The sequence below is a fragment of the Diplotaxodon limnothrissa genome, linkage group LG13 (assembly GCF_057381915.1).
Source record: "Diplotaxodon limnothrissa isolate DT_005_m linkage group LG13, D_limnothrissa_male_GT1.1, whole genome shotgun sequence".
Taxonomy (NCBI): Eukaryota; Metazoa; Chordata; class Actinopteri; order Cichliformes; family Cichlidae; genus Diplotaxodon; species Diplotaxodon limnothrissa.
The window spans coordinates 19,285,040-19,311,552 of record NC_140608.1 but is presented as its reverse complement, the minus strand read 5'-3'; the positions used below and the strand labels follow the sequence as shown (position 1 = coordinate 19,311,552).

Below are 26,513 nucleotides of genomic sequence, written 5' to 3'. Positions count from 1 at the left end.
CAGTGTGCTTCAAGAGACTGACTTGGTGAGAAACAGATCTTCTGCAAAGTAGCAGTTCTCTTGCAGACTGAGTCTGAATGTCCTCCAGGATTTCCCTTTTATTCTCTACCTTTAGAAGCCTTCCAGGGCCTGCTGCTGAGAAGCATCCCCACATCATGATGCTTCACGATGGGGTGGCGTGTTTGCAGACGTGTTTGGTGTTTGGTGTCAGCATTGAGTCTGATGCCTGCAAAACTCTTTCTTAGACAACCCCTTCTGTTCTTCCACTTGACTTTTGAGTCTCCCACATGCCTCTGGGTAAACTTTAATTCAGACTGGCTTTGTTTGTGCTGCTGTCCCATTAGAACCTGGGCAACAGGTTCAGAGCAGTCACAGGTGTCTTAGTGGCATCTCACATTTGTCTCCTCCTTGTTAATCAGTTTATGACGACACATGCCATATATCCTCCGCTTCTTAAAGAACTCCTTCTTTAACTGCATTTTCTCAGAGCTGCTTGGAGTGTTTTATTTTCATGGTGTTATTGTAGCCAGGAATGCCAATTAACCTATGCCTGGACAGTCCAGATACAGATGTCTATATTCTACAATCACATGAGACACATTCAGTGTACTCAGGTTACCTCCATTTAACTAATTGTGAGACTGCTAGCACCAACTGGCTGGATCTCAGTTGAAATAGGTCAGTCACTTTAAAGGGGGTGAAAATATTCAGTTATTTTACATCATGTGTTTTTAATAAATTAAAGAGGTGTTTTTGTAAATTCTCATAAAAAACAAACAAGCCAAATTATAATGACCATTATTTTTTTTTAATGAACAAAAGGGGAAAAATCTAAATAGGTAAACAGCTTTTATAGGAACTGTATATCTTATTGCATAACCTTTAATAACCTGAGTTTCTGACCACATCAATCACCACCAAAAACACACACCAAGTGGAGTCGTCATATGTGGAGTCATGCTGATTTCTAATTAAACCATTTAAGACTCAACTTTCTGCCGATATAATAATCACATGCACTTTTTTCTTGTCGTTTCTGCCCTTTCTAGCCTTTGTTAGTCTGAAGGTTTGGGTTTATCACATTAGGTTTCATTCCAGCGCACAGTCCGAGTACTGCTTGCTCTGTTCAATGCTACAAACAGCTCCAAGTATATTGATTAGATGTTGCCTTTATAAGTTTATTTAACAGTTCTAGCTGCTACATTTTTCAAATGTCTTATAAAATTCAGAATTATTCAGAAGGAATTTTGTGGATATGTGGCTGTTATCCCACTTTTGAAAGCTTTTATTTTGTTAAACTGCTACTTTTCTCTTACTTTTCCATCTGTCTTATTTTTTAAAGTCCCTGTTCCTTCCTGCCATCACTTTAAAACTGCTAGTGCTAAAGTCTGTATAACCTTGTTATTATAATGAATGCTACTTGTTCAGAGCATTTTGTTTGACATAAATGGTAAAACAGTCAAATCTGTGGAATGAAGAAAAGACAATTTGATTGCTGAGAGGAAAAACTACCTGAATAAAAGCAAACTATCCATGCTGACTGTTAGAATGGATATAACACAGCTGAGAAAGAATATACTTACTACTGTTAAAATTTTAACTGACAACATATCACTCACGTTTTCACTTGATTGTCGTCTTTTCTTTGTCTGATTATGTCCTGTGTCCATTTTCTCTGCCAGCTCCATCTTTCGCTTGTTCCTCTTGTATGCAGATAAACTGAACTCTGGGTGTGACAAAATAGGTTTTTTTTTCCTGCATCCACAGAAATTCAACCATGTTTTTCTAGATATTTTTAAATGCAAGTATTTTGGGGTCACTTTATAACTGCGGTTAATTCGCGTCTTGGATAATTTATGTTTGCGAATCAGTGCAAAAGTACTTACTGGTGGCCATTTTATCTGAAGGGCATGGCGGTATTCCATGGCTGACAGCCCAATCATGTGCTCCCCGCCCCACTAAAAAGCTGAGAAAACAACAATTAAATTAGGGGTGGACACCATCACATTAACGCAAAGTTATTCATTAACCGCAATAATCACCAGGGTGGTATTCTGCCAGCTGAAAGTTTCCCTTTCTGTGCTTCACTCAGCAGACGGTTTGCAACCATTACTGGGTTCCTTATACCTGAAAGAAGAAGAATTTTTACAGGGCTTGCAGTTCACAGTAAGTGATGGTATTACTGTGTGAATAAATCAAGACACCAAAACTATTTCTTTTTAAACATCATATATCATTGTGACCCTTGAGGCAAATCAATAAAAAGACTAAACAGATTAGAAGATGAATATATACATTTTTACTTTGTAACATATTTTTGTTTTTGCTAGTAATCGTCACACATGTAGAGCTATGAATTCTGAATCTCTTTCAGCCCATTTAAACTCATTTTTTCAGAATTCCGAGACTTTATAAAAAGCACATGTTGGCTAGCTAAGCCAAATGCTTAACATGATGCAGACCTGGCTAAAAAAAACAAAACAATCTGTTGTATTTTGGACTGCATGGTAAGTGTCAGTTTTCACACCTTATCTGTTGTTTGGAGTTCTTGCAAAAGCAGAAAAAAAGGGAAGGGGAAAAAAAAAGCATTTGCTGAAAGCCTTAAAGAAAAACACAGAATACAGTGATTGTATTAACATTAACATATTAAAAACACTTCCTGGTTGCCCTTCATCTAAAAAAAAAAAAAATGAGGTGATCCCACACTGGAATGATTAATGGTGCCAGCGGTTTTTAAATAGTAGAAAAGTCTGTCAGGAAAATATGACCTAGATTCTTGTCTTACTGTCAATATGTCCAGGTGACTGAAGTGCATGTAGCACAATAATGTATGAGTATTATGCAAGTATCACCACACATGTAGTAACTCACCACTAAGAGCTCCTACGGCGCCAAAATGCAGAGACTTTCCATCCATGATACTTGCATCACACTCAATTTCCCCTGACAAATTAAGGTTGGAGCCCATGCCAGCATTTGTGAAAGGAGAGTCCTAAGGACAATTAAAAGAACAGAGTCCAGAATAAGACAGTGCCTGTCATGAACCGTTTTGTCAGTGTGAATATGATGAAGAAAAATTTTTCTTTTTTTTTTAAATTTTAACCACAAAAGAAAGCTTCATTCTTTGTTTTTTTATGATCTTCAGTTGGTCATTGTAAGTCTATGTCACTTTGTCAAATCGTTCAGATTTAGCATGTTTACCACAGAGAAGGTTAGGCAACAACACTTACAAACACACGGATACTTTCAAAACAGATCTGCTAAAGGAAAACTGCTACAATGATCAACCAAAAACCAACAATCAAAGAAAGATAATTAGCACCACTTTAAGTGTTATGAACCAAAAACCGCTGTTGTGAAACTTCTTTCTGTGACACAACAGCAATCAGACCCTGGGACACGCACACTGTTATTACTCTGCTGACTGTACATTTTGTGAGATTCTGGGGAAATGAGAATGATAAAGCAGACGCCTGTGTTTTTTCATACCATCCAATTATGATTTGTTTTTGAGGCCAATTCAGTGATTTCATTCTAGATTTACTTCTTAATTGCCTGCTTTCTAAGGAATTTCTTATGTATTCAGTTTCGCAAAGACAAAAAGGGTACGTCTATCTCAGCTAGCATGGAAAGCTTACAAAAAATAATTTTTTAAATCAGAAAATAACAAGTATGTAATATGAAATATGGACACATCAAGAGGAAAGTGTTTCATTAAGAGTCAGCTCATTTGGCCAAAGGACTGATGAGCTTATGCTGTGGCAAGACGGCCATTATCAATCATTCCATTCACAATTCACAAGAATCGCTACTCCTTTTACAGTATTGGTCAGAACTTGCACACAGTGGGTCTTCATCCAAACTGTACTCGAGGTTAAGTCCAGCAATTTGTAACTGCTGTTTCTGTCTTATGATGCACAGAAACTCTTCAAATAAACCATTCCTTTGCAAATGATCAGTTTGCAAAGGAAACAACTGCTCTTTCAAGATTTCTTTTAAATAAAAGGAAGGTTAGAAAGCAGCCTATAATTTGCTAAGAGAGCTAAAGTAATAACTTCAACTATTGTTGCCTTAAAAGCCTATAGTTCAGTTCATAAATACATTTATTCCAGACAGGCTGTGCTCAATTTTTAGAGGAAGTTTAACAAATAAATAATGCAAAATAAAAATACAGTTTTTAATATTTTGCCAGTTATTCAAAAACAGTCAGTACAGTTTGTGTAGCCACACTTCATTTATATAGAATAGCTGCTCTGAGCCTTAAAAGCACTCACTCTGTAAGACTGTCTTTCACTGAAGCTCCAATCAAAGGCTTTCAAATGGATTTGAGAACAGCCCAAAAGACCATTATTTGAATGCATATAATGTATATTTATTAAGCTATATATACATTCTGCTTATTTTAGCTTTTTGTTTTACTACTTTAAAAAAAGCTTTTCTTCAAGTATATCTTAACTTCATCTTAATGGAGGATTGCCACAGCCAGCAAAGATTATGGTTATCTTGAATAATGCAAACTTGTATTACTGTTTAAAGAAAGTATTATCCAGACACTGTCAGTAAGACTGGGGGTTTATTTTAGTCGCTATTCAACACAAAAAGGTCCAGTTAGCTCATCCTCAATGGTAGCACTTCATACCATCACACTTTACGCTTTAAAGTGCTGCCCTGCGGATATTAGTGATCCAAACTGGAGCCCATCCGTCTGGTCCATCAAGACTCACTTTCTTGCCATCTGAAAATCTGTCGCTGGGTATTTCTTGGCCAGGTCTTACTAGTGTACTTCAAGTTACGAATTTTATTTAGTGGCAGTTGTGTTTCACCCTTCTTTCATTGGCCACATCTCCAAACACTTGAGACTTTGTACTTTCTCAACACTCCAGGGAGGGTATATTTCAAGAGTATGGTGGCAGTCAAATAGGTTCCCAGTGGACTTATTTAAAATTTGTCTTCTCCTGCCATTTTCTTGACACTGTTGTTAGTCTCAATAAGCATTTATTTGTGCAGTGGTCACCCCTCAATAGTCTGACTATTTCAAGAACCTGAAAGGCAAACCATTCCAGTGATCTGGGATTTCAAAGTTAACTTGTTTTTAAGGTGTATCTGGGACATAACATACTTGTAGATCTCGTGAAACTGAAAACTGTGTCAATATAAGTTAATTTTCTATCATCTGGATCAGAACCAACCAACCTCAAGTTCAACTAGTGCTGCAGCCACTGCCTCCACGGCAAGTGCCCCAGCTTTGAGCTGGTCAACAGCCTGCAAAAGAAACAAAACAGGTTTATAGTGAAAAACAGTAAATATATAACTAAACTCAGTTCATATGAACAATAATGTCAGTTATTTATATGAGCAAGACATTTTTTAATATCCCTGAAGCACCCAACTTAAAGCAATTATCAAATACACTTTGAATATAACCTAAAGAGATACAAAAAAACTCTCTACATTAACAGGTTTAGGTAAAAAGAGGCATAAAGGATGTAAACATTAGATTAAAAAGACTCACAACTTGTCTAAAAGTCACATTGCTTCAAAACTGGCAAAACTATGTTTTCACAATTCATGTTTTACTACTTAAAGAAACTATTAGGAATTTCATAATGGAACATTATAACACATCACTCTTTCTAATCTAAGTGTGTGTGACAATATCTCTGTCACATGACACATCATTTTCGTTTGATGAAGAATGCGTTTGATTAGATAAATGCTGTTTTTCACTTTGCCCCCGTAAAATCAATCAAAAGATACACGTCTGTCTGTGTATGAGAGGAAAAGAACACAGACAGAATGCTAAAATCTTTTAACAAGGAAAGAAATTATCATTGGCATACAAGCAAAAGACTCATTTTCAAAGGGAACTGTTTCTGCATCGTGTTGAAACAAGGTTCTTATGCATCTACCGCTTTATTGTATTGCTTTGTTGTAACAGTGCTGGAAATAACCTGGGGCTCAATATTAAGGATGGAAGCACAATAAATAAAACTCAACATAAGTAAAAGAGGGTGCTTTAGAATGCAAAACAACAAAGGCTTTCCCACTGTAAAATGAAATTAACACAGGCAAATAAAAACTGGAATGATTCTGTATGAGTACTACAGTCAAAACACAGAAAAATATGCGGAGACAGGTGCTCTGAGAGACTCCCCATCTGACCAGAGAGAAACCGAGCAAACAAAAAATCCCAATAAATTGATTTTTAGGATGAAATGCTAAAAGTTTGGTAAACAATCTCAAACAGAAAACAACTAAGTCTATCTCTACATAAAGTAAATCAAGAGTAGAAAACCAGTAGTAAAAAAAATTGACTCTAAGGTGTCAACAAAATATGACTACCAACATATTTATTTACAGTTTAAAGTAAATGTACATGCAAATTAGGTCATTCTTTATAAAAAGCTACCTCAAATTATGGTCCATGTTGAGGTTATCTGTAATCAGCTAGTATTTTGCAGAATAGTGCCAAGTTATTTAGACAGAAGAAATACATTTACTAACATTGAACTGATTATGGGTAGCATAGCAAGTTTGCAGTTTGCTATAGCAGGCATAAAGGTAAACTTACTCGCTGGCAGGCTCTTTTGCATACATGCTTGTACTCCTTGGCCTTAGATTCTGAATGGTATCCTGCACCTAAAAGTAAATCGTTAAAGAAAAAGAACAAAAGAGGCTTTAAAAATACCATAGACGACCCCCTAAAACCAGGAAATACTTTTGAGAAAAGAGAAAATGTGAGCAGGTGTTTTGTGAATATCATACAACAAAAATATACTTGCATTTATATTTGTGCTTGATTCTGCCTACTAATTATGGTATATATAGTTACCTGCATGCACTAAAACAAAGCCACCAACGCCATTTGGCTTTTGACTCTTGCTTGATTCCTGTTTTTTGGCCCATGAGTTGGTCAGTGGAGAGGAGGGCTGCTTCTCTTCAGCAGAATTCATTAGACTTTCCATAACCCCCGCATAATTTGTCAAGCCTATCATTGCCTATCACACAGTGGTAAGAAAATCATTTTCATCGCATACCTGGAAGAGGAAAGGACATTGTCATTTCTATCTAATACGACACTATGGAAAAGAGCCTCTTGTATACCAGCAAAGTAGCTCTAAACTACACAGATTTCCCATTGACTTAAAACTATAATTTCACGTGCACTGTATTCTTTTTAATGTTACTGTTTGCACATTTACAAAAAACAATCAACTTCGGGGATCATCCTGAATCGTCAGGGGCCAGAGGTGGATAAAAAAAAACACATTTCATGTACCCATTCTCACCCATGACATCACTCATCTCGTTAACGTTCACGTTATCAATAACTTTCAAAACAGTCGTTTCACTTAATGCAAAGCATGCCACTTTATGATTTGCGTTGTTTTATAATAAAGAGGCGTTATTCCGTTTGTGTTACGTGCACGGTTGATAAGAAGGACACTGCAGGCAAATAAGTTACTTCGAGTCAAGCTAGCAGTCTTGTGTTTTGCTTGTTAGCTCGCTAACACACCAATAAAACAATCCCGACTTACAACGTGCCCTTCTTTCCTGTAAGCGACACGACTGTCTGCTAACCACGACGTTCACCTGGCATATGTCTTACAGGCAAAAACGTAGCATGAATCAAACTGAGACAAACTTTACTGTCAGACAGTTTCACTCTGTGCTATCCACGGCTAGCTAGTTAGCTAAAGGACACAAGTGCTTCCTGGTTCAGATACACGTTGCTAAGGAAGTACGTTCAGCGCTAACATTGGTACACGTGGATGAGACTCACTTTTAGAGGAATAAAGAGTAAACGCTGGTACTGATGTTGGCAACTTTGTGACAGCTTTAAAATAAAGGAAAATAAGGTCATCGCTGAATGCTTTTTTAAATTAATTTGACGTCAATATTTTTTATCATTTGAAAAGCAAGAGCAATTTCAGTTCATTTAGTCTCTCATGCAATTCAGAAACTAATGTTAAAACGAATTATTCTAATTCTCGCATGCGTTAACGTCCGCAACCTATGGTTAAGTGCCATTCACTCAACTGATTAGTTTTTGTGTATTATTATATTGTTGTTTTTGTTGTTATTTGCCCATGTTATGTGCTTTTTCAGAATCTACCACTTCAGAAATACATAGATGAAGGAACTCTGTTATATCTTTGAGGTACTTACTTGAAAAATCATCGGATTTCCTTTAATTACAATACTGCAGAGCGTCTGGTTAAGGAAGAAGTTCATAACAATGTTGGTGTTGTTCCCCTATGAACTGATGTCCTTATAGTTTCTGCTGATGTATAATAAAGCTTAGTGGCATGAATACTGATGCAGTATTTCCCTTCCATGATAATACTTGAATAAAGTATATACAGTAGCTGACCTGCTTTAAGGGTCTGTGCACATATTGTAGCCCTGGACAAATCAGTGTTTTATTTCAGTCAAACTGATTAATTAAATAATAAATTACATCTAAGAAGAAATTGAGGTATTTACAACCTGTTATCACAGTTGTCAGCAATATTACTTCTACAAACTTTTAGTTTGTAAACTGAGAGAATAGGACAAACAGGTTTTTTTGACTGAGTAATAACAGCTCAGCAGTCTTGTTAATGTGTTCGTGTCACTAGCTCAGCATTTACATGTCCCTGTGGTCATCGTAATAATAATACCTTTAGACCAAGTTGTAAAGACAGTTGCCTACAAACATTAAGGAAATGAGAGTCTTACATGTTCTTCTACAATAGATTTCTCCCTTTATGGGTTAAACTCTGTGTGAAAAAATCTGAGAACATGAACAGAACTAAGCACTTTGTCTTGGATTATAATGTGGTTACACAAAAACTGCAAAATGGAATTCTTTTAAAAATAAAAAGGCACACAATTATATAACTGTGACAGGCCTTGTCTAAATGTGGTTATGGAGCATTGCTGTATGGAATCCTCTCTTTCTTTTCTTTCACTTAGCATCAAATGTCCAAGAACAGAAGGCAGATTGTAAAGCTCCATGGGACAAATTCATAATTTGTGCCATTTTGTAAAACGAAAAATGACTTGACGTGACCCGATTTCACCTCTCTTGCTGTGTTTCCTGGCCTTCAAAAGTACCAGAATTGTTACTGGCATTGTTGAGGTTCTTCAGTCTTCTTATATAACTTGAGTGTTTTGCAAGACACCAGACTGTTGAAAACTTTTAATCAACAACCCTTTTCTGCTCAAGGTTTTTACTGCAACGTTTAGTCCCACAGCATCCAAAGCCAGTTACACATGTTTTTCTAAAGAGCATTACTGGGGAGTTTCCTGGGGAGGTTGAGGAAAGAATGGGATGTCCATCTTGAACATTTTCTGCTGAGCCTGTCAGGCAGCTGATAATTAAACCACTGAGAGAAGCATTCAGTTCTTGCCTCACTGTGAAGAATGACTCAGTGTTGCTGTAGACACAGACAATTACAGCATCCGTGACTACAATTAGCTCTTTAAATTTCCAGGCCAGGAACTCTCCAGTCATTTTCCTCTTCCCTCTTTCTTCTTGGTCGACACAAGAACTGCAATGTAAATAAAATATGCTCCATGCACATGTTGAACGTTTGCAAAGATTGTTGCTGAGACAAAACTAATACTGTCTGAAGAAACGAAAAATCGTTAAAAAAATTCACCATAAATGTAGCAAAACTATTTTTATCTAAATCAAATTAGTTACACTTATTCTGTGCTTTGCCATAAGACCCATTCATTACTAACACAGACTTTTATATTTACGGCGCAGCAGAAGTTCTAGAGTTGGACCAAAATGAAGCACATTCTCTAATCATAATGTGAACTGTAATGTTATTTGCTTTGGATCACGTTAACAGAGATGAAAGAGTGCTGCTGACCAATTAATGGAAAGAGGGCTGGGGCCAGGGTGCACAGTGCCAAAGAGGGGCCATTCAGGCTTTAGAGGGTTGCTTTAGTATTGCATACCATCAAATCTCTGTGGAAACTTCTGCTAGCTGTTGTTAATGGTGTGCAGAGGGAAAATGCCAGTAAATTTCATTTTAATAGACATGATATCTGCCATGACCACACAGACTGGAGATAAGATTCATCTGATGCCTTCTCCACTTCGTTATCTTGACCCAGGTCACAAAGAACAGACTTTGTTAGTCTTTGAATCGCGTTGTACTAGGTTTATCCAGAAGAGCAAAAATGGAACAGAAAGATAGTGAATTTGAGTTGTATAAAAACAGCCCCGATGCAACAGTTCGATGAGACTTACATCATGTTTTGTATTCATTAAAGAAAAACACAAAGAAGCAAAAGTTTGAAATGCTTTGGCGCTATTGTACTGAAAGAAAAAAAGAAAATGGGGAGAAATAATTCAACTCTCTGTGACCAGCATTCTCCTGGAAAGAAAAGCTTTGATACAAAGAAGTTTGGAAGCATCTTGTGTCCTTTTTTTAAAAAAACATCTGAGCATCTCTCCACGCTAAATCTAATCAGCATGAGTTCAGCCAGCGATCAAGATGAAATCCCTGCTGCTCTGAGTAGGCAGAAAGCAGGCGGGTTCTGGTATGAAGAGACATGCTGGATATGGGTTTTATTAAATAAAGTAAAATAAACAGTCATAGTCATTGCAACATATTTTTCTAAAGTTACAACCCACAAGAATTCTGCATGAAAAGAACACTTGCAGTGTGATGCTTATTTAATCCAACCTCGAAACCACGCAAGGGATGAGGGCTGTGCACATTACCAATCAGCAAACAGCTCACATAATCATTCTAGTTACATTTTTAATCAGGACTAACTCAGGAGCAAAAGCAAGTGGGAAAAAAAAGTTAATTAGGTGATTCAAATTTATAATTCTGAGATACTTTGAGATATATTATATGTATAAAAGCTAGTGTATTGCTGCAAACGGGATAGTTTTATAAATGGGGCTTAATAAGCGATCTGCATGTTCTACATTAGGGAGAGGCAATGAGTAATAATGAAAATCTTGGCAACATTTTACAATTTTTCTATTCCTTTAATCAGCTCTCTGGAAAGTTACAAGAAAAGAATCTACAGCTACTTGAATTACTGACGTGAAATGTATGCCAGCTAGTCAAGTTGAGGTTTACATCCATGTTTGCCCAAATCTGTGTAATACACTGTATGACATGGAAGAAATTAAATAGGCAGCCTTTAAAAATTACTGTCACCTACTTAGTTTCTGAACAAATCTGATATTTAATCAGTCTCTTGCTCTGTTCCTGAGCACACTGTCCTGGTATTGAACACTGGCTAGAAAAGTGGGGCTTTTATCTTGTTCTGGGTTTTGTTTTGTTTTTTGTTGGTCTTTTTTTTTTTCTTTGTATGTTTCTTTTGCATAATGATGTAATGCAAACTTTTGACATTTGGATGTGAAATGTCATTACTTTTTCATTTATTCTTTTAGACATTTATGTGGAATGTTTTCATAATTTAGTCCACAAAAACTTGATTTTATTGCCAAAAATTTGCTTTGTGAGGTCACAGCAACCTTTGGCAACCAAAATCTAATCGTATGCCACGGAGCTGAAGTTAAAGTTCGTGGAAAATTTGAAGAAACTCCCTCTGAGCAAGTGTTTTGGTGAAACCTCTAAATATTTAATGAATTACATTGAGTCAAATAATAGTCTGCATCAACTACAGTTTGATTTTCAGCCCCATTATTCCACAGAGACTGCACATGCTTTTTTACTAAACAACTTAACTCATCAGTATACAAAGGTGATGTAGGTGCTGTCTATCTGGACATTAAAAAGGCAACTGATACATTAAATCAGCACATTCTTATCCTCAGACTTTCTAAGGTTACATAACTTGACAAAACCTTAGAACTGCTTAAATCTTATCTTTCTTATTGGGAAATATGTGTTATTAATGAAAAATTAATCTTTTCTAATCTCTAAGGCAGGTGTCCCACAAGGACCTGTTCTCGGCACACTTCTTTTTTATACTAATCAGGCATAACATTAGAACTACTTGACTAATATTGTGTTGGTCCCCCTTTTAATGCCAAAACAGTCCCAAATGGTTGTGGGACTGACACCACTAGATCCCCAAAGTTGTGCTTATAGTATCTGGAATCAAAATGTCCTTTAAGTTGTGAAGTGGGGCCTCAATGGATCAAACTTGTTTGTCCAGTGCATTCCAGAGATGCTTGGTTAAATTGAGATCTGGGGGATTTGGGGGCCAAGTCAACATCTCAAATTTATTGTGCTCTTCAAACCATTTCTGAACTACTGGACTGTTTTTACTTTGTGGCAGGGTGCATAATACTTCTAAAAGAGGCTACCGTCATCAGGAAATACCATTTCCATGAAAGGGTTCATGTGGTCTGCGACATTGCTTAGGTAGGTGATGTGTGCCAAAGTAACAGGACCCAATGTTTCCCAGCAGAACATTACCCAAAGCAACACATTGCTCCGCTACCTTGTCTTCTTCGTGTGGAGCATCCTAGTGTCAGATGTTCCCCAGTGAAGTGACGCACACACACCTGGCCCTCTATGTAGTGTAAAATAAAATGGGATTCATCAGATCATACCTCGGTAGTCCAGTTCTGATGGACAGGGTCACCCTGGGCACCCTGACTGGTCAATGTCTGTGCAGCATCATATGCCACAAAGAGCAATAGCTGTTCTGGGTCAGTTTTTATAGATACTGACCACTGCGGACAGGGAATACCCCCACAAGAGCTGCTCTCATCCAGTCATCTAGCCATCACAATTTGGTCCTTGCCAAGCTCACTCCAGTGTCACGGCTGCCTGGGCAGACGTGTGGAGTGTAGAGAAATTGTACCCAAGTGCGGACACTGTGAATGAGCTTTTATTTGCAGTGGGGACAGAAAACAAACAAAAGCGGAACATGACAAAAACTACACTAAACAAAGACCTAAACGAGGAGGCAGCTACAAAAGTAATGTAAAGGAATCGGAAACCTGAGAGAAGACGTAGAACACGGCACATGAATGGCTTGGATGAAGAACATGGAGAAAGGACATGGATGATATGCAAACAATCTGACAACAAACAGAGGAAGACAAAGGGCCTAAATACACAGGGGAATAATGAGGGAATGGGAAACAGGATGGAAACACACCTGGGAGAAATCAAACATGACTAGACAAAGGTGGAAGCAAAACTAAAAACATTAACAAAGGACACAGGACTATCAAAGTAAAGCAGGAAACATAACAAAGGCACAGAGACACGGACTTTACTCTGACACAAGGAGACAGAGGGAACATGGATCACAGGTAAAGCACAGAAATCAAGAGACTAGAAATTCTACATAATAATGAAAGCAAATCCTATTAATAATTCAAAACACAAAACACTGGGTCACTGACCCACGACCATGAGATCCAGTCTTTATGATTGCCTATTTTTCCATAATGTTATGCCTCTCGGTGTATAGGAATGATTTTCCACTGTCGTGCTTTAGTAGGTTTTCAAATATATGCTGATGATAAAGTGATATATCAGGAAAAAAATGCCTTGTCTGTCTTCTTGCAACTGTTTTATCATTTGCATTGCTTGGTAGCATAGCTTGAAAAGTGTTGTCTTACACTGAACATCAAGGAAAGTGTGTCAGTTTGCTTTCCCTCCAGGGCTCACTGCTTAAAAGAGGTCTATGAGCCTACTAGCACATTGAGGCAACTGATGTGATTTGGATTCAAATAAAAAATCTTGATCTCATTTTAGAATTCAAAATTGGAAAAACATATTGAAAAGGTGACCAAAGTAGCAAAAACAAACATACATTTAAAACTTTTAGAGACAGTTTATCGTTTCATTACTCTTAAGTCTCAGCTGATGAAATATAATCCAATAAATAAAATTTTGGATAAAAAAATCTATAAGGGTGCACCATTGCAATGTGCTTAAGAAACTAAAAATGTGAAGTTTTGACAGTTTATCACATTTACTAGTCTAAAGTTAATATATAAATATTTATATAATATTTGTCACTGATTCTGTTCATAATTTGTATGAACAGAATTTCTAGCCAAGTGGTGGAAGGCTCAGAATCTTGTCTCTGCTTTTTGTAGATAATGTCGTTCTGCTGGCTTCATCAGGTAGTGGACTCCAGTTTGCAATGTTGCAGTTCCCAGCTGAGTGTAAAGTGGTGCGAATGAGAATCAGCACCTCCAAATCTGAGGCCATGGTCCTCGCAAAAGGAAAAGTCCGGAAAAGGATGGAGTACCCAATACAGGTTAGGGACGAATTGATCCCCAAGGTGGAGGAGTTTAAGTATCTCGGGGTCTTATTTACGAGTGACGGGAGAAGGGAGCGGGAGATCACGAGACAGATTGGTACTGCAGCTGCAGTGATGTGGATGCTGTACTGGTCTATCATGCTGAACAGAGTGCTGAGTGTAAAAGTGAAGCTCTCAATTTACTGGTCAATCTACGTCATTCCCCTTCCCAATGGTTACGAGCTCTGGGTAGTGACTGAAAAGAACAAGATCACAGATACTAGCGCCGGTAATGATCTTTCTCTGAAGGGTCTCTTCCTTAGAGATAGGGTAACAAATTTGGCCATCCAGGAGGGCCTCAAAGTAAGGAGCCAGTTGAGATTGTTCGGGCATCTGACAGGGATCCCTCCTAGGCGCCTCCTGAGTGGGGTGTTCTGGGCACGTGCCTGGGATGAGACCCCAGGGCAGACCCAGGACATGATGGAGAGACTAAATCTCTCTGCTGAACTGGGAACGCCTTGGTGTTCCCCCAGACAAGCTAGAGGAAGTAGCTGGGGAGATGGAGGTCTGAGCTTCTCTGCTAGGCTGTTGCCCCCGCGAACCAGCCCTTGATAAGCAGGAGAAAATGGATAGATGGTTCCATAAGTGTTCAGGGACCATATGGCTCCTCTTAAAGTTCTGGGTTCAGCAACATGCAGAACAGATCTTAGATTAAGACTAAACAATCAAGGTCCTACATAAATATATACCTACAGTACATAGAGGTTTTTTGTTTCAGATGAGCAGAGACTATCATAACACATAATAGTTAATATGGTCAGACAAATGCTTGATTGATCAGGTAGGATGGAGAAGGGAAAAAAAGCCAATACATGCATTATTTATGTAGTCTAGGGACACATTAAGACATTATCTAAGGCTTTCAGAGCTGTGTCCTGTAACCCTGTTAAAGTCCCTTGCAAGATATGGAAATTTATGGAAAAACACCAGATAAGGGAAGGCATCTAGAAAAAGCTTCAGTGGGCCAGCTGCACAGAGGCTTAAACCTTGTTTTCCGCCGGAGATCCCACTGAAGTTGAAATATTTTGTCTACACTGACTGATTGATCTGTGACAGTGAAAACACTAATTATTGTATTAAGTAATTATGTGTTTTATTATTAGGCATTGACTGAGAACAGATATGATTACATGATCCCTTCAGATAAAACAAATTAAAAAGTCACAAAAAACCTTCAAAGGGTATGTGGACATTGACATAAGAACACATTTAAACAATAATTACATAATTGCATACTTATAATTACTATAGCCTTTAGGCTCACTTTAAGTCAGGTATAATTTTGTGCATTTCTCTGTAGATAATTGCATTATTTTACTGTTGTCATATGTGGGATATGACATATATAGCCAAAAACAGATCAGACGATGCAATGTTCTTGCCAGTGACTTGTAGGTACAGCCTCCGGCTTAATCTTCTTGTGCTGTAACCATGACAATAACAATAGCCTACGCAAACTTACAAATATAGATCCTCCTCTTTTGGGAGTATACAGATTGCCCTAAAGAATCAACTCTTCACTGTGGCCAGCAAGCCAAGACTTATCTTGTTGCTCTTTGCAGAATCATGTCCTCGCTGTAGCCAAGACAGTCAACATTTATCTTTCTGCTGCTCACCAGACATGCAGACAGGTTGTCTGAATTACTGCTCCCTATTACGCAAACTATAACACATTAGTTAAGTAATACATACAGTATGTAACTAATTTAAATCGATTCCAGTTTTTTAAAAAAAGTCCAGACAATGGTATTTTTGTTGATTTCTAATTCATCACCCTATTAGAAAAAGAGAAGACATTACCATCATCGCAGTCAAACTCAGAAAGCCATGCAAACAACATTAAATAACACTTTCATCTACTTTGGCTGATTAAATATCTACTTAGGCCAGAGCTCTGTTTTGAAAAATATGCTGTCACAAATTTTCAAAGGAAACAAACAACGTTAGTTATTCCAACATGACAGACACAACAATTCTAAGAGTGAAATGAAGACCAGTGAACAATAAAATAAGATCCAAACAGATAACATAAGAAGAAAATGCGGATATAGGTACTTGAATGTGAATACTAGACCTATGTTATAGTTGGTTATATTTTAGTATAATAGATATATTATATTGGGTATCGTGTAAACAGACGCTATGTTTTAAAGAGTGTATAAGAGCTTTTGAACCTGAATATTTACTCTAAAGTCCAAAATCAGTCCCGCTGGCTAAAATGTAGCAAGGTTGACACCCAGTGGTTTGATCCGAACATTACAGCTGTAAACCCGCAATCTCCGCCTTATTCAAATACAATATTTGTTCAAATACAGGTCAGAGGCAAACACTTAAGTTTGCTATTCCCAGTGTGGATGGTGTTCAACAGTTGGGTAAATCCGTAATAGGCAGTGAGATTGGAAACTAATTAAAAAATTATGAGGAAATTACGAGTTTCTGTGCCAGATGTGAGAGCTGATTACTTTGTCTTAATTTCCTAAAAGGTGCACCAGCTCAGTGTGATAAAGATCATTAATTTGACTGCATTAAGAGGCGGCTGGCGAGCACGTTTAAAATAGACTATGAGCAAATTGTAAACCGTGATGGCGTCCATTTATGCTGCCCCTTTCTTTTATATTTTTCCCTCAGTTGAAATGACTGAACTGCATTTAATCTGGATGCATTTCATCAAAAATTATGCTCAAAATGTTTGTTTGTTTTAAATATGGATAGGGATTATAGTTCAGATTGGATGAAAGAAATTTTCCACTATCGCATAATGTCAGTGGTTTTAGGAGCAGATGGGTCTGGACCAGACCATGGCTAATACAACAGATGACAGACGGTGGTCTCTGGAACCAGTCTCTCACATATGACAGCCTCACTTACTGGTTTGATCTGGTCTTTCCAGTCCTCTTCCATCTCTGTCCATTTGTATAAATATCATTTTTATCAGCCACAACTACAGCCAAATTATCACAAAAATCACCCAATGCTGTTAAGAATTACAAATAGATTGCACAATTGCATTGAGGCAACATTACTTCCTCACACACTGCAAATAGTTGCTCCATCATGGATAATGACATGTCATAAGAATACTAGCAAAGGGAAGTTTAGTTAACATGATTAGAAAAGTCAAAAAGTCAAAAAGGCTGCTACTCATAAGCAACAACCCTTTACATTACTCTCAAAGTAATAACTACAGTGTTCCTTGGTTTTTAACAAGCTGTTTACATATAAAAGACAGGAGGTTATATCAGCCTACAGCCCATATTCATTGATTATTATGTTTTAATTATACTGGCTACTCCGTTTGTTTCCGGAGTGTGTTCAGAAATTAATTTCGAACTACCGTAATTATTATTAATAATAATAAAAACAAATGCATATTTCAGGTACAAAGTTGCAGGACTGTTTGCTTGCAGTAACTGAAAGTAAACTGCACTCTTTGCAGTGTGGCTGTAACTAGACTACCGCCTCACACGCCAGGAGGGTGAACCGCCGGAAACAACCTACCCTGCCTTCTCCGTGCGTGAACCTTACGTGATTGACGGATCAGCCGGACCAATCGCACGCCTACTTCCCCTTTCCCGCGCTCCAATCACTTGCCCAGGACGCGTACACAGAAAATTTTACGGCGCAGTCACGGTAGGTTGAGCCGACTGAGGTCCATAGAAATTTGACAGCTTCACAGGTGAGACAACCGTCCAGAGGCTGTTTCACTTTAGCTTCCAGGTTTTTTTTTTCTCTCGGAACTCTATTCACTGTGAGCCTGGGGTTGCCACAGTCAAAAAACAACCATTCGAAGTCTAATCATTCCGGCAGCATGAGCAAAAAGAAAAAGGACTGGAAGACTGAAAAAGGTAAGGCTTGTTTTGGAAAGGGGGGGAGGTGGAATGAGGCTATCATCATCTCCATGGCAGACGGCGTGAATCTTTACCACGCCAGAAGACTGACAGACACTCTTTCCGTCTTGTCCGTGTGCTGCAGTAGTAGCCTACTTGTTTCCTAGACTGCTTGATAATCCCACAGGGCGGACTGTACAGATGTTGTAATGATGTTCCGCCTCCTGTTTGTGCCGCCGTAATGTGTGTTTGACATTCGCAACAACGCTGCCGACACAGTGCTTGCTTATTAGCTTACATTTAAGAGTACCCCACCACCCCCAACTAACAGTTCCCGTCTCCCACCTGTATGATGCAGCAGCAGCAGCAGTTCGCTGAGTTGCAAACAGCATTCTCTGCAACTGAATGCCCTTGTAGGTATACAGCTCTCTTAGGAATTAGCGTGCATTAATATAAACCGTGCACTTATTCTTAAAGCCGACCACAGTTTGAAGCATACAACGATAGCAGGTTATTGTGAAACTTTTCTCTTTGACATACAGGACAGACCTGTTGTCTGACAGAGGCAGAGGCAGTAAGGGAGACTTCAGCACTTTGTGAAGTTTACTTGTGAGTTGTAGCTTTGTAACTCACAGCAGAGCTTTTTCGGGGTAAACTTCTTTCTTTTGGCTTAGCAGCTGTGGTTAGTGTGGCAGTCACTGGTTGCATTGCGTTTCTGCCACCTTAAAAACGAGCAAACAGCAACTAGACTGCAGCCACAATTATGCATGTCGATTGCACATGTATTTCCCCTGCTATGACATGCTTATAGAGAGAAGCAGTGCTACATAATGTCACATTGGGGGCAAATTTCCTTATCTGATCTAGCTCATTCAGTAAATGAAACGATGTTTTTGTTTTTTGTTTTGCATTATTTTGGTTGTCAATTTGAATTATGCATTTGTTTTATGGTTCAGTCTGTGTCTAAAGGATGTTTCTATAAATGCTTCCAGTTTGAGCAGGAAGCACCACAGAATGAATATCAATGTAAGTACTATTGTTAATCTACGTCAAATCCCTTTAATAGGAGATCATGGTAAGTCAAAACATGAAAGAAAGAAAAACCCTTTAAACTTAAGGATATTAACATTCTTATTTCTTAAAATGCTCCTTGACTTGGGCGAGTCTCTAGGCTTTGGGAAATCGCGCTATGTAATAACACCAAAGATGAAATAATTTCCCTCATTTTGACACTTTTAGTTTCTCTGGAAAGATCAGCCTTATTTCTGAAGCGGTTGAAAATCTGATTTGCCACATTTACCAGAATTCTGACTGTAGTAAAACTAGGAAGATTTATGAAAAAGAATGAACAACATATAGAAACATAACCGAGAATATTCATGAATAAAAAGACAGCATATGCTGTTCAGGCTGCAGGTACTTGGATAATGCCAGTTTTTGTAGTTTTGCCTCTGTACGCCACGACACTGGAATTTAAATCAAACAGTCAATATGAATTTAAAATTCACACTTTGAACTTTAATTCAAGGGGCTTTGCATAATTTTTTGCATTAACTATTGAGGAAATACTGTTTCCAATGGCTCAAAAGTAATTGGACAACTGGCTGACAAAATGTTTCATGGTTAGATGAAGTCAGTTTGCTTATTATTCCAGATAAAAGATCTGGAGATTATTCCAAATGCTGAACTTGAATATGGTAACTTTTCACTGGAACTCTAAATGTGATGTCCAAAGTGATGTCAGCGGGAGTGAGGGAGGCCATCATTAGGCTGAAAACCCAAAAAATAAACCTATCAGAGAGACAGTAAAAACTTTTTGAGTGGCCAGATCAATCAAAAAGAATGAAAACACTAGCTCAGCCATACCAAAAGGTCTGCGAGACCACAGAAGACTAAGTAGATGAATTCTTCTCTTAGTTAAGAAAAACGCTTCACAGCATCTAGCAAAAACACTTTCAAGGAGGTTGGTGTATCATTACCACTGGTTACACTCATGAAGAGTTTGGCAGCAAATATCTAAAAGAGCCTGCACAGCTCTGATTGATTGGAAGAGAAAAGTCTGGAGAATGAAAGGATCTGCTCCAAATGCATAACCCTAACCCTGATCCAAAGCATAAAACATTATCCATTGAACATAAACGAGGCAATGTTATGTCACGGGCATGTGTGGTTGCCATTTGCCTAATGGGCCTAGTGTTGATGATGTGACGGCTGATAGAAACAGAGGGATGAATTCTGAAGCGTAGTGGGCTATACTCTCCGCTTAGGTTCAGCTAAATGCCGCAGGGCTGATCGGACAGCACTTCAGTGTGCAAAATGAACCAAAGCATACTGAAAAAGCCATGGAAGAGCTTTTCAAGGCAAATATTCTACAACTGCCAAGCCAGTCACCTGGTCTCAACTCAGTAGAGCAAGCTTTTCAGTTAGTGAAGCGCAAGGAAGGAAACACAGTATCTAGTTATGGCGATTGTCTTGAAGTATTTAAACCAGTCATTATATTTCAAATTATGTCAGTTTGTCCCATCAGTTTTGAACCTCTGAAAATGAGGCCATATGCATAAAAATGAAATATGTTAAAGGTTTTTTGTTAAACACCTTCAACAAAGTTGAAAGTTTTCAATCACACCTTTTAAAACCACTGGAGGCAAAATTAGAGAAATTGCCCAAAACTCATTGATCTACCGTATTTCCCGGACTACAAAGCGCACCTGAATATTAGCCGCACAAGCTAAAATCAGGGGAAAATCCTGTTTTGTACATACATTAGCTGCACCTGACTAAAAGCCGCAGGTGTTTCAATGTTGACTTATCATATGTAAGAGAATATGCACAAAGCGAATTGTCAGGAAAGAGATGGCTGTTTGGAGACACAGCCCTTTTATTAATATTTTGAAAAACAAGTTAAGGGTACATATTACGAAACATGTGCTGTGCTTCATAAATGAGTAACAAATGTAGTACATAACAATAACCTACAGCACACCAGAAAAATAGATTCGGCTCAGGTGCAGTGACATGGCTTTAACAAGAAGAAAAGTCAGTCATTCACCACCATCTTCCTGCGCACTAAAACCACCAAAGTCCTCTTCTCCAGTGTCGGATACGAACAGGCTCAGGATGGCTTCGTCATCCACTCTCAGCTCCTTTCCTTCGTTGTCACTTTCAAAACCAAAGAAATCCTCGTTGTCAGTGTCAGAGTCGAACACCCTCAGAAGGGCCGTGGCGGTGTCCTCCTCTCCATCATGCAGCAGTCCAGCCCTTCGAAATCCGTTGGTGATCATGGATGTTTTCACACTTTTCCACGCTGTCAGATTCCACCGGTGGAGTTGAGCATAACTTGCTTTTTGCAAGTTTATCGCCGCTCGTCATCCACGCCTCCCGCTGAACGCGTAGCGCTACTTTGAAGTTTGTTTTTCACGCTACTTGTGTGGCACTATGTTGCCTGGCGGATGGACATGTGACCACCACTCTTGAACCCCGATACTGTGTGTCTGATCACATGCCCTTCTGCCAGGCAACGTAGTGCCGTACAACAGCGGAACAAACAAAACAAATCGTCTTACGATATGACAAAAATCATGGACAATCCATAGAAAAGCCGCACCTGACTAAAAGCTGCAGGGTTCAAAGCTTGTGCAAAAAGTAGCGGCTTTTAGCCCGACAATTACGGTACTTGTGATATATGTTATATGTGTGCAGCACAGGTGACTTGCCCTTTCAGCCAGGAGTTTAGAAAACTATTCAGGCCGTTTGATTGATATGATACTATGTGAAATAATCTCATGACCTCTAACCCAATCTTTGGGATTCTGCAAAGGACAGCAACAAAGTGCTTCACTGTAGTCCAGAGAGCCTTTCTGTGTTCAACTCCAGAACTGCCTTTTTATTCATCCATGTAGAATAATAGCTATTTTAGGAGTAACAGCAGTGGGCAAGAGGGAGAGAGAATACATCAGGGATACAACAGATATCCCCTATTGCTGCAAGGCCTTCAATGTAAGCCTGACCTCCTGTGATATTCTGTGTAACGATGATCCAAAGAAGCTTACATTTCTGACCAGAACATAGTCATCTCTTTTTCCCTGAATATGTAGGCTTTTATTTGTGCAACAGTCTCATAACCCATAGTGCCATTTAAAAAGAAACAATACAAGGTTGATATGACATGCATTTTATTTGATCTGTTACAGAGGTGATTTCAAAGTACACAGTGTAAACTAGGCTACTTATCTGGCAATGATTTCACAGTAGCACATAATTAGGATGATTTGCTTTTGCTTTTGCACAACAGCTCAATGCTGTCAACCAGTAGCAAGCAAAGGCTCTGTTGCAGTCAGAGCAGAAAAGCAGCAGAAGTTATTTGATATTAGACAATTATAATGTAGGTTGTTTTAAAAACAAACACATAAGCAGCACAAAGCACTGAGATTTCCTGTACATTGATTAGACAGCGCCTAGTATGAGTTTAAATGTAGTGAGATTTTAAGAAGTAAGTTCTTTGAAATAGTTTCTTGACAGACAAAGGGCAGGACAGTGTAGATATAGTTAGTATTTATTGATGGGTTCTGTATTTCACTCACTGGCTGCAAAGGATTTTCATTCAGGTATTAAAAACAATCCTTCTGCTTAAAATGATGTTAGTTGGTCCAGTTAATTTTGAGTCTCTAAAAATGGGGGGATTGTGTAAAAAAACTGTTGTATTTCCTAAAGATTTAATGCAAAAAAAATTGTGTTAAACCCTTCATATTAAAGCTGAAATCTGAACTTTGATCACATTTTGCTTGCCTGATTTAAAACGTATAGATAATTTAATTTAAACTTTATAGATAACTGGAAAACTTCTGGTCTTATCAGAAGAGGTGACTTCATCTCACTTTGGATGGAGCAGGTTGCAATTCTAGAAATCTAAATTGTATAAATTTCCTGTGAGACCAACAAAGAACAAACCAAAAATCAGCAAAAAATAATGTAAATATAAAAATTCACAAAAAAGTCATTAATATAACTCTCTCGACCACATCAAGGAGTAAATTAATTAAATGTAGACTGTTGAACATTAAGCTTTTCTCTTCTAAATCTCTGTTAGTAAATGATTTATTAATTAATTGATCAACATTATTGATTTATTTCCCCTACAGAAGCCCGGATGCAGCAGGATAAATATGTTAGTTTAAATTAATCAGCACGCTTAAGTCATACTAACTGTCAGAAGCACAGGAGGAGGAGCAATCTTTCACGCTAGCTTAGTTTAATCAAGCAGCTGATAAGCCAAAGTGCAAAGATCTAGAAAAGTTCTAATTCATTTGAAAGTGAAAAACACAAAAAAACTGTTTTCCTTTTTGTTTCTTGCTCTTTTTCAGAGTTTCTATTGATTTCATTAATGTATTTTCTTTACAAAGAAAATGATAACCATTACAGGAAAAAGATATTCCGAGTTGACCCACAGAGCTAACATGAAGAAAAGCAACTTTAATAAATGCTGATATATATTTAGGCTCTTTCTCTCATATTGATCTTTAAAGTTTAACTTCATGTGTTTACTAGCTCCAAACCATCAACAGTCTTGCAGGAATAGGGTCGATTAGACTCAGTTCCTACAAGACTATTGATGGGTCTAATGTACCCCATTCCAACAACACTGTTCAAAGAAGTTTAACCATTGTTTTTTTAATACGATCAGTTTATCTTTATTAACAGGCTACATATCACAGGCTTTTAAGGTGGTTGTAATTAAACCACATGAGTTGCTACTTGGCTCAGGCAGGATTTATACCTTTCATTTTATTTTGAAAAATTCTTGAATGAGTAGTTGTAAAACAGGTTGTTGATCCCCTGCAGAGGAATGGTTTGTTTGAACTTGCAGCCACTGTTGGTATAAAGAAAATGAGTTGCAGTTGTTTGAGTCGTATCTATCTGACAGATTCCATATTGTTTATGTAAATCATTTTGCTTTGTAGATGATCTCCAGCTTTATTTATCAATATAGCCAGATGAGATTTATTACTATGAGACTGATCTGTTGTACTTGATTATTATCAGGTCACTCTAAAAACACTCTGAAAAGTTGCTCCAGAACACTGCATTAGAGTACTAACAGGGGCGATAAAGAGACACCGTATTTCTCCCTCTTGCACTGAACATTTTTTCCATTTTTAGTTCCTTTTACTTTCACTTTCTTTTCTCCCTCTACTCCTTGCTTCCTCCCCTCACCGCTAACGGGTCACAGCAGAAGGCTAGCCCTCTTTGAGCCTGCTTCTGCCAGAGGTTTCTTCCTTACCACTATCACTATGAAGTGCTTGCTCACAGAGGACTGTCTGATTTTTAGGGTTTTCTCTAGAAGATCATCGGGTTCTGGGGCAATATATTAAGTTCAGTTCAATTGAAAGTTCACTGTGGTTGAGTACAGAGGCAAAATTACAAAAATTGTTTAACTTTTCAAATATTTATACACCTTGACTGTATTTTCAATGACCTGTAAGTCGTATAGGAGTTTGTGCAGAGAAAAAGCAACACAGAGCTTTGAACAGGGAGGACTAAAAGCTTGGATTCATGCACGAAGCCTGCACTAAAATAATGCTTGTCTGACAGGCGTGTGGTGTCCACAGCTGCCAGTTTAAAGCCATAAGCGATGGCTAAACAACCTCCATCACAATGCTACTGATGAAGGGTCTGTCTCATGACAGGTCCAACTAACTTGTGGAGGGGAAGTTCCACATTCGCATCAAGGCCTGAAACTATTACTGATATGGGTGGGGGCCTTCAGTAAAGCAAGAGCACTTTTCTATGACTTTGGTTAAGAGAAGAAAAAAAACTATATTAAGTTAAAGTGAAGGAAGGATGTTTGTGATTTTTAACATAAATCAGTACAGCACCTATTTGTGCAAGGACTACATTTTTGGCCTGTTTTTATCAGTTTTTTTTTTTAGTAAAACTGTTTTTATTTTCTGTCACGTGTATGCAACTTGTCTTCACAGAGAGACTGCTCCATCTAAGTTTGGATGACAGGCGCAAGGAGTATCGTCGTCAAGATTTCATTTCTCTGGACAAGATACTAACCTGGAGAGAGAAAAACAGATGTAAGTGAGGGAGTGTGCCATTTGGGATGCTGAAGTGTTTGAAGTGTTTCTAAGTGTGTGGTCGTACACATTGTGGTAATTCTTACAGGTCAATCAGAAACCAGGAGTGCTGTTTGTCAGAAAAGCTGCGCCAGCATAAGTACAATTAATTTAAGCTAAAAATTTAAGCTGAACAGATGTATTTTCATAATTTCACTTATCTAAAATATATGTATTATCTATCTTTTTTATTTGTTGCCCATTTCAAAACCTAAATGAGAAACTGGTGTTGGATTATATAGCTGTAACAAAATTAACCCTAGACAATGGCTGTGCTACATGAACATTAATCAATTGAAAGAGACATTTGTAAACAACAGTATGTTACTTAGTCTTTTATCTCAAACTGTGGACTACTGCTCTTTATTGATAGCTGAAACTTTGGTGCTCTGTCACTTGCTGAACAGAGCAGAGGCAGAAAGACAACGTTTTGCAAGAACTTGTTGCAAAATAGTGATGTCACAGACCCCTTTCCTTTAAAAAAAATTGTTGCTAAAAGGGTGTGAATGGTTTCTTAATCTGGCCAAAAAGGTAAAGTGAAATGGTGGGGTTACAGCTGTGAGTAAGAAGGATGCCAAAATGGAAATGCATTGTAGCACACCTTTATTGCTTCCATAGCAATTGAGAGAGTAAGGATCAGCCAGCGACTGCTAATCAAATGCAGTTTAGTGGGTGATCATCACATGTTTAGACAGCTCTATAAAAACAGAAGTTTTGGCTTAATTCCCTGTTCTTAGCTGACAGAAGTGGCAACCGGTGTGGTCTTCTGCTGCTGCTTAAAAATTTAAAGTGTTGCGTTGTCAAAGATACTTATCTGCATACCTTAATTACTACAATTGGTCATTTAAGGTCATTTACCTTCTGGACTGATTTTCTTTGTAAGATTCTGTTCAGAGTCTTTCCCATCCTGATGCTCAGTTTTAACTTTAGCAGGTTGTCTCAACCATCTCTACATGGGGAATTCTATCTAGTTTCTGAGTGGCTAATAAGATAGTTACATTAACAAACAGTTAAACAGGTATACCTAAAAAATTGTCCAGTGAAGTGTATTTTCCTATATTCAGTTACTTGGACAGGAATTGTATTGATTTAAAGTTGGAATTAGTGTATTTAATTAACATTACAATTCACAAAACATATCAAAATATGATGTAAAATAGAGATGCAAGTGAAAGATTATGAGAAATATTTTTTTAATTGTGAAACAGCGTGATTACCCTGTAATAGTGTCAGAAATAATAAGCAGAACTCATTTAGATTCAGAAAGCTGAATTATATTTTCTTAACGTATGAAGCTACCTTTAAATGGCACATT

At 37.9% G+C, this 26,513-nt stretch overlaps 2 protein-coding genes across 2 annotated transcripts in view; one reads left to right on the top strand and one right to left on the bottom strand.

Moving 5' to 3' along the window:
• Positions 1-7,686, bottom strand: part of tasp1 (taspase, threonine aspartase, 1) — a 34,302-nt gene extending 26,616 nt beyond the window's left edge. The window contains exons 1-8 of the mRNA XM_085369443.1: positions 7,539-7,686; positions 6,833-7,037; positions 6,572-6,639; positions 5,194-5,262; positions 2,872-2,992; positions 2,043-2,127; positions 1,887-1,966; positions 1,620-1,726 (exon numbers count right to left, since the gene is read on the bottom strand). Of these exons, the coding sequence (XP_085225569.1) occupies positions 1,620-1,726; positions 1,887-1,966; positions 2,043-2,127; positions 2,872-2,992; positions 5,194-5,262; positions 6,572-6,639; positions 6,833-6,995 (693 nt within the window). The 5' untranslated portion in view covers positions 6,996-7,037; positions 7,539-7,686. The remainder of the gene's footprint in view (positions 1-1,619; positions 1,727-1,886; positions 1,967-2,042; positions 2,128-2,871; positions 2,993-5,193; positions 5,263-6,571; positions 6,640-6,832; positions 7,038-7,538) is intronic.
• Positions 7,687-17,892: 10,206 nt separating this feature from the next.
• The window catches only part of macrod2 (mono-ADP ribosylhydrolase 2), a 438,355-nt gene continuing 429,734 nt past the window's right edge, over positions 17,893-26,513 (top strand). The window contains exons 1-2 of the mRNA XM_085368817.1: positions 17,893-18,101; positions 25,058-25,159. Of these exons, the coding sequence (XP_085224943.1) occupies positions 18,065-18,101; positions 25,058-25,159 (139 nt within the window). The 5' untranslated portion in view covers positions 17,893-18,064. The remainder of the gene's footprint in view (positions 18,102-25,057; positions 25,160-26,513) is intronic.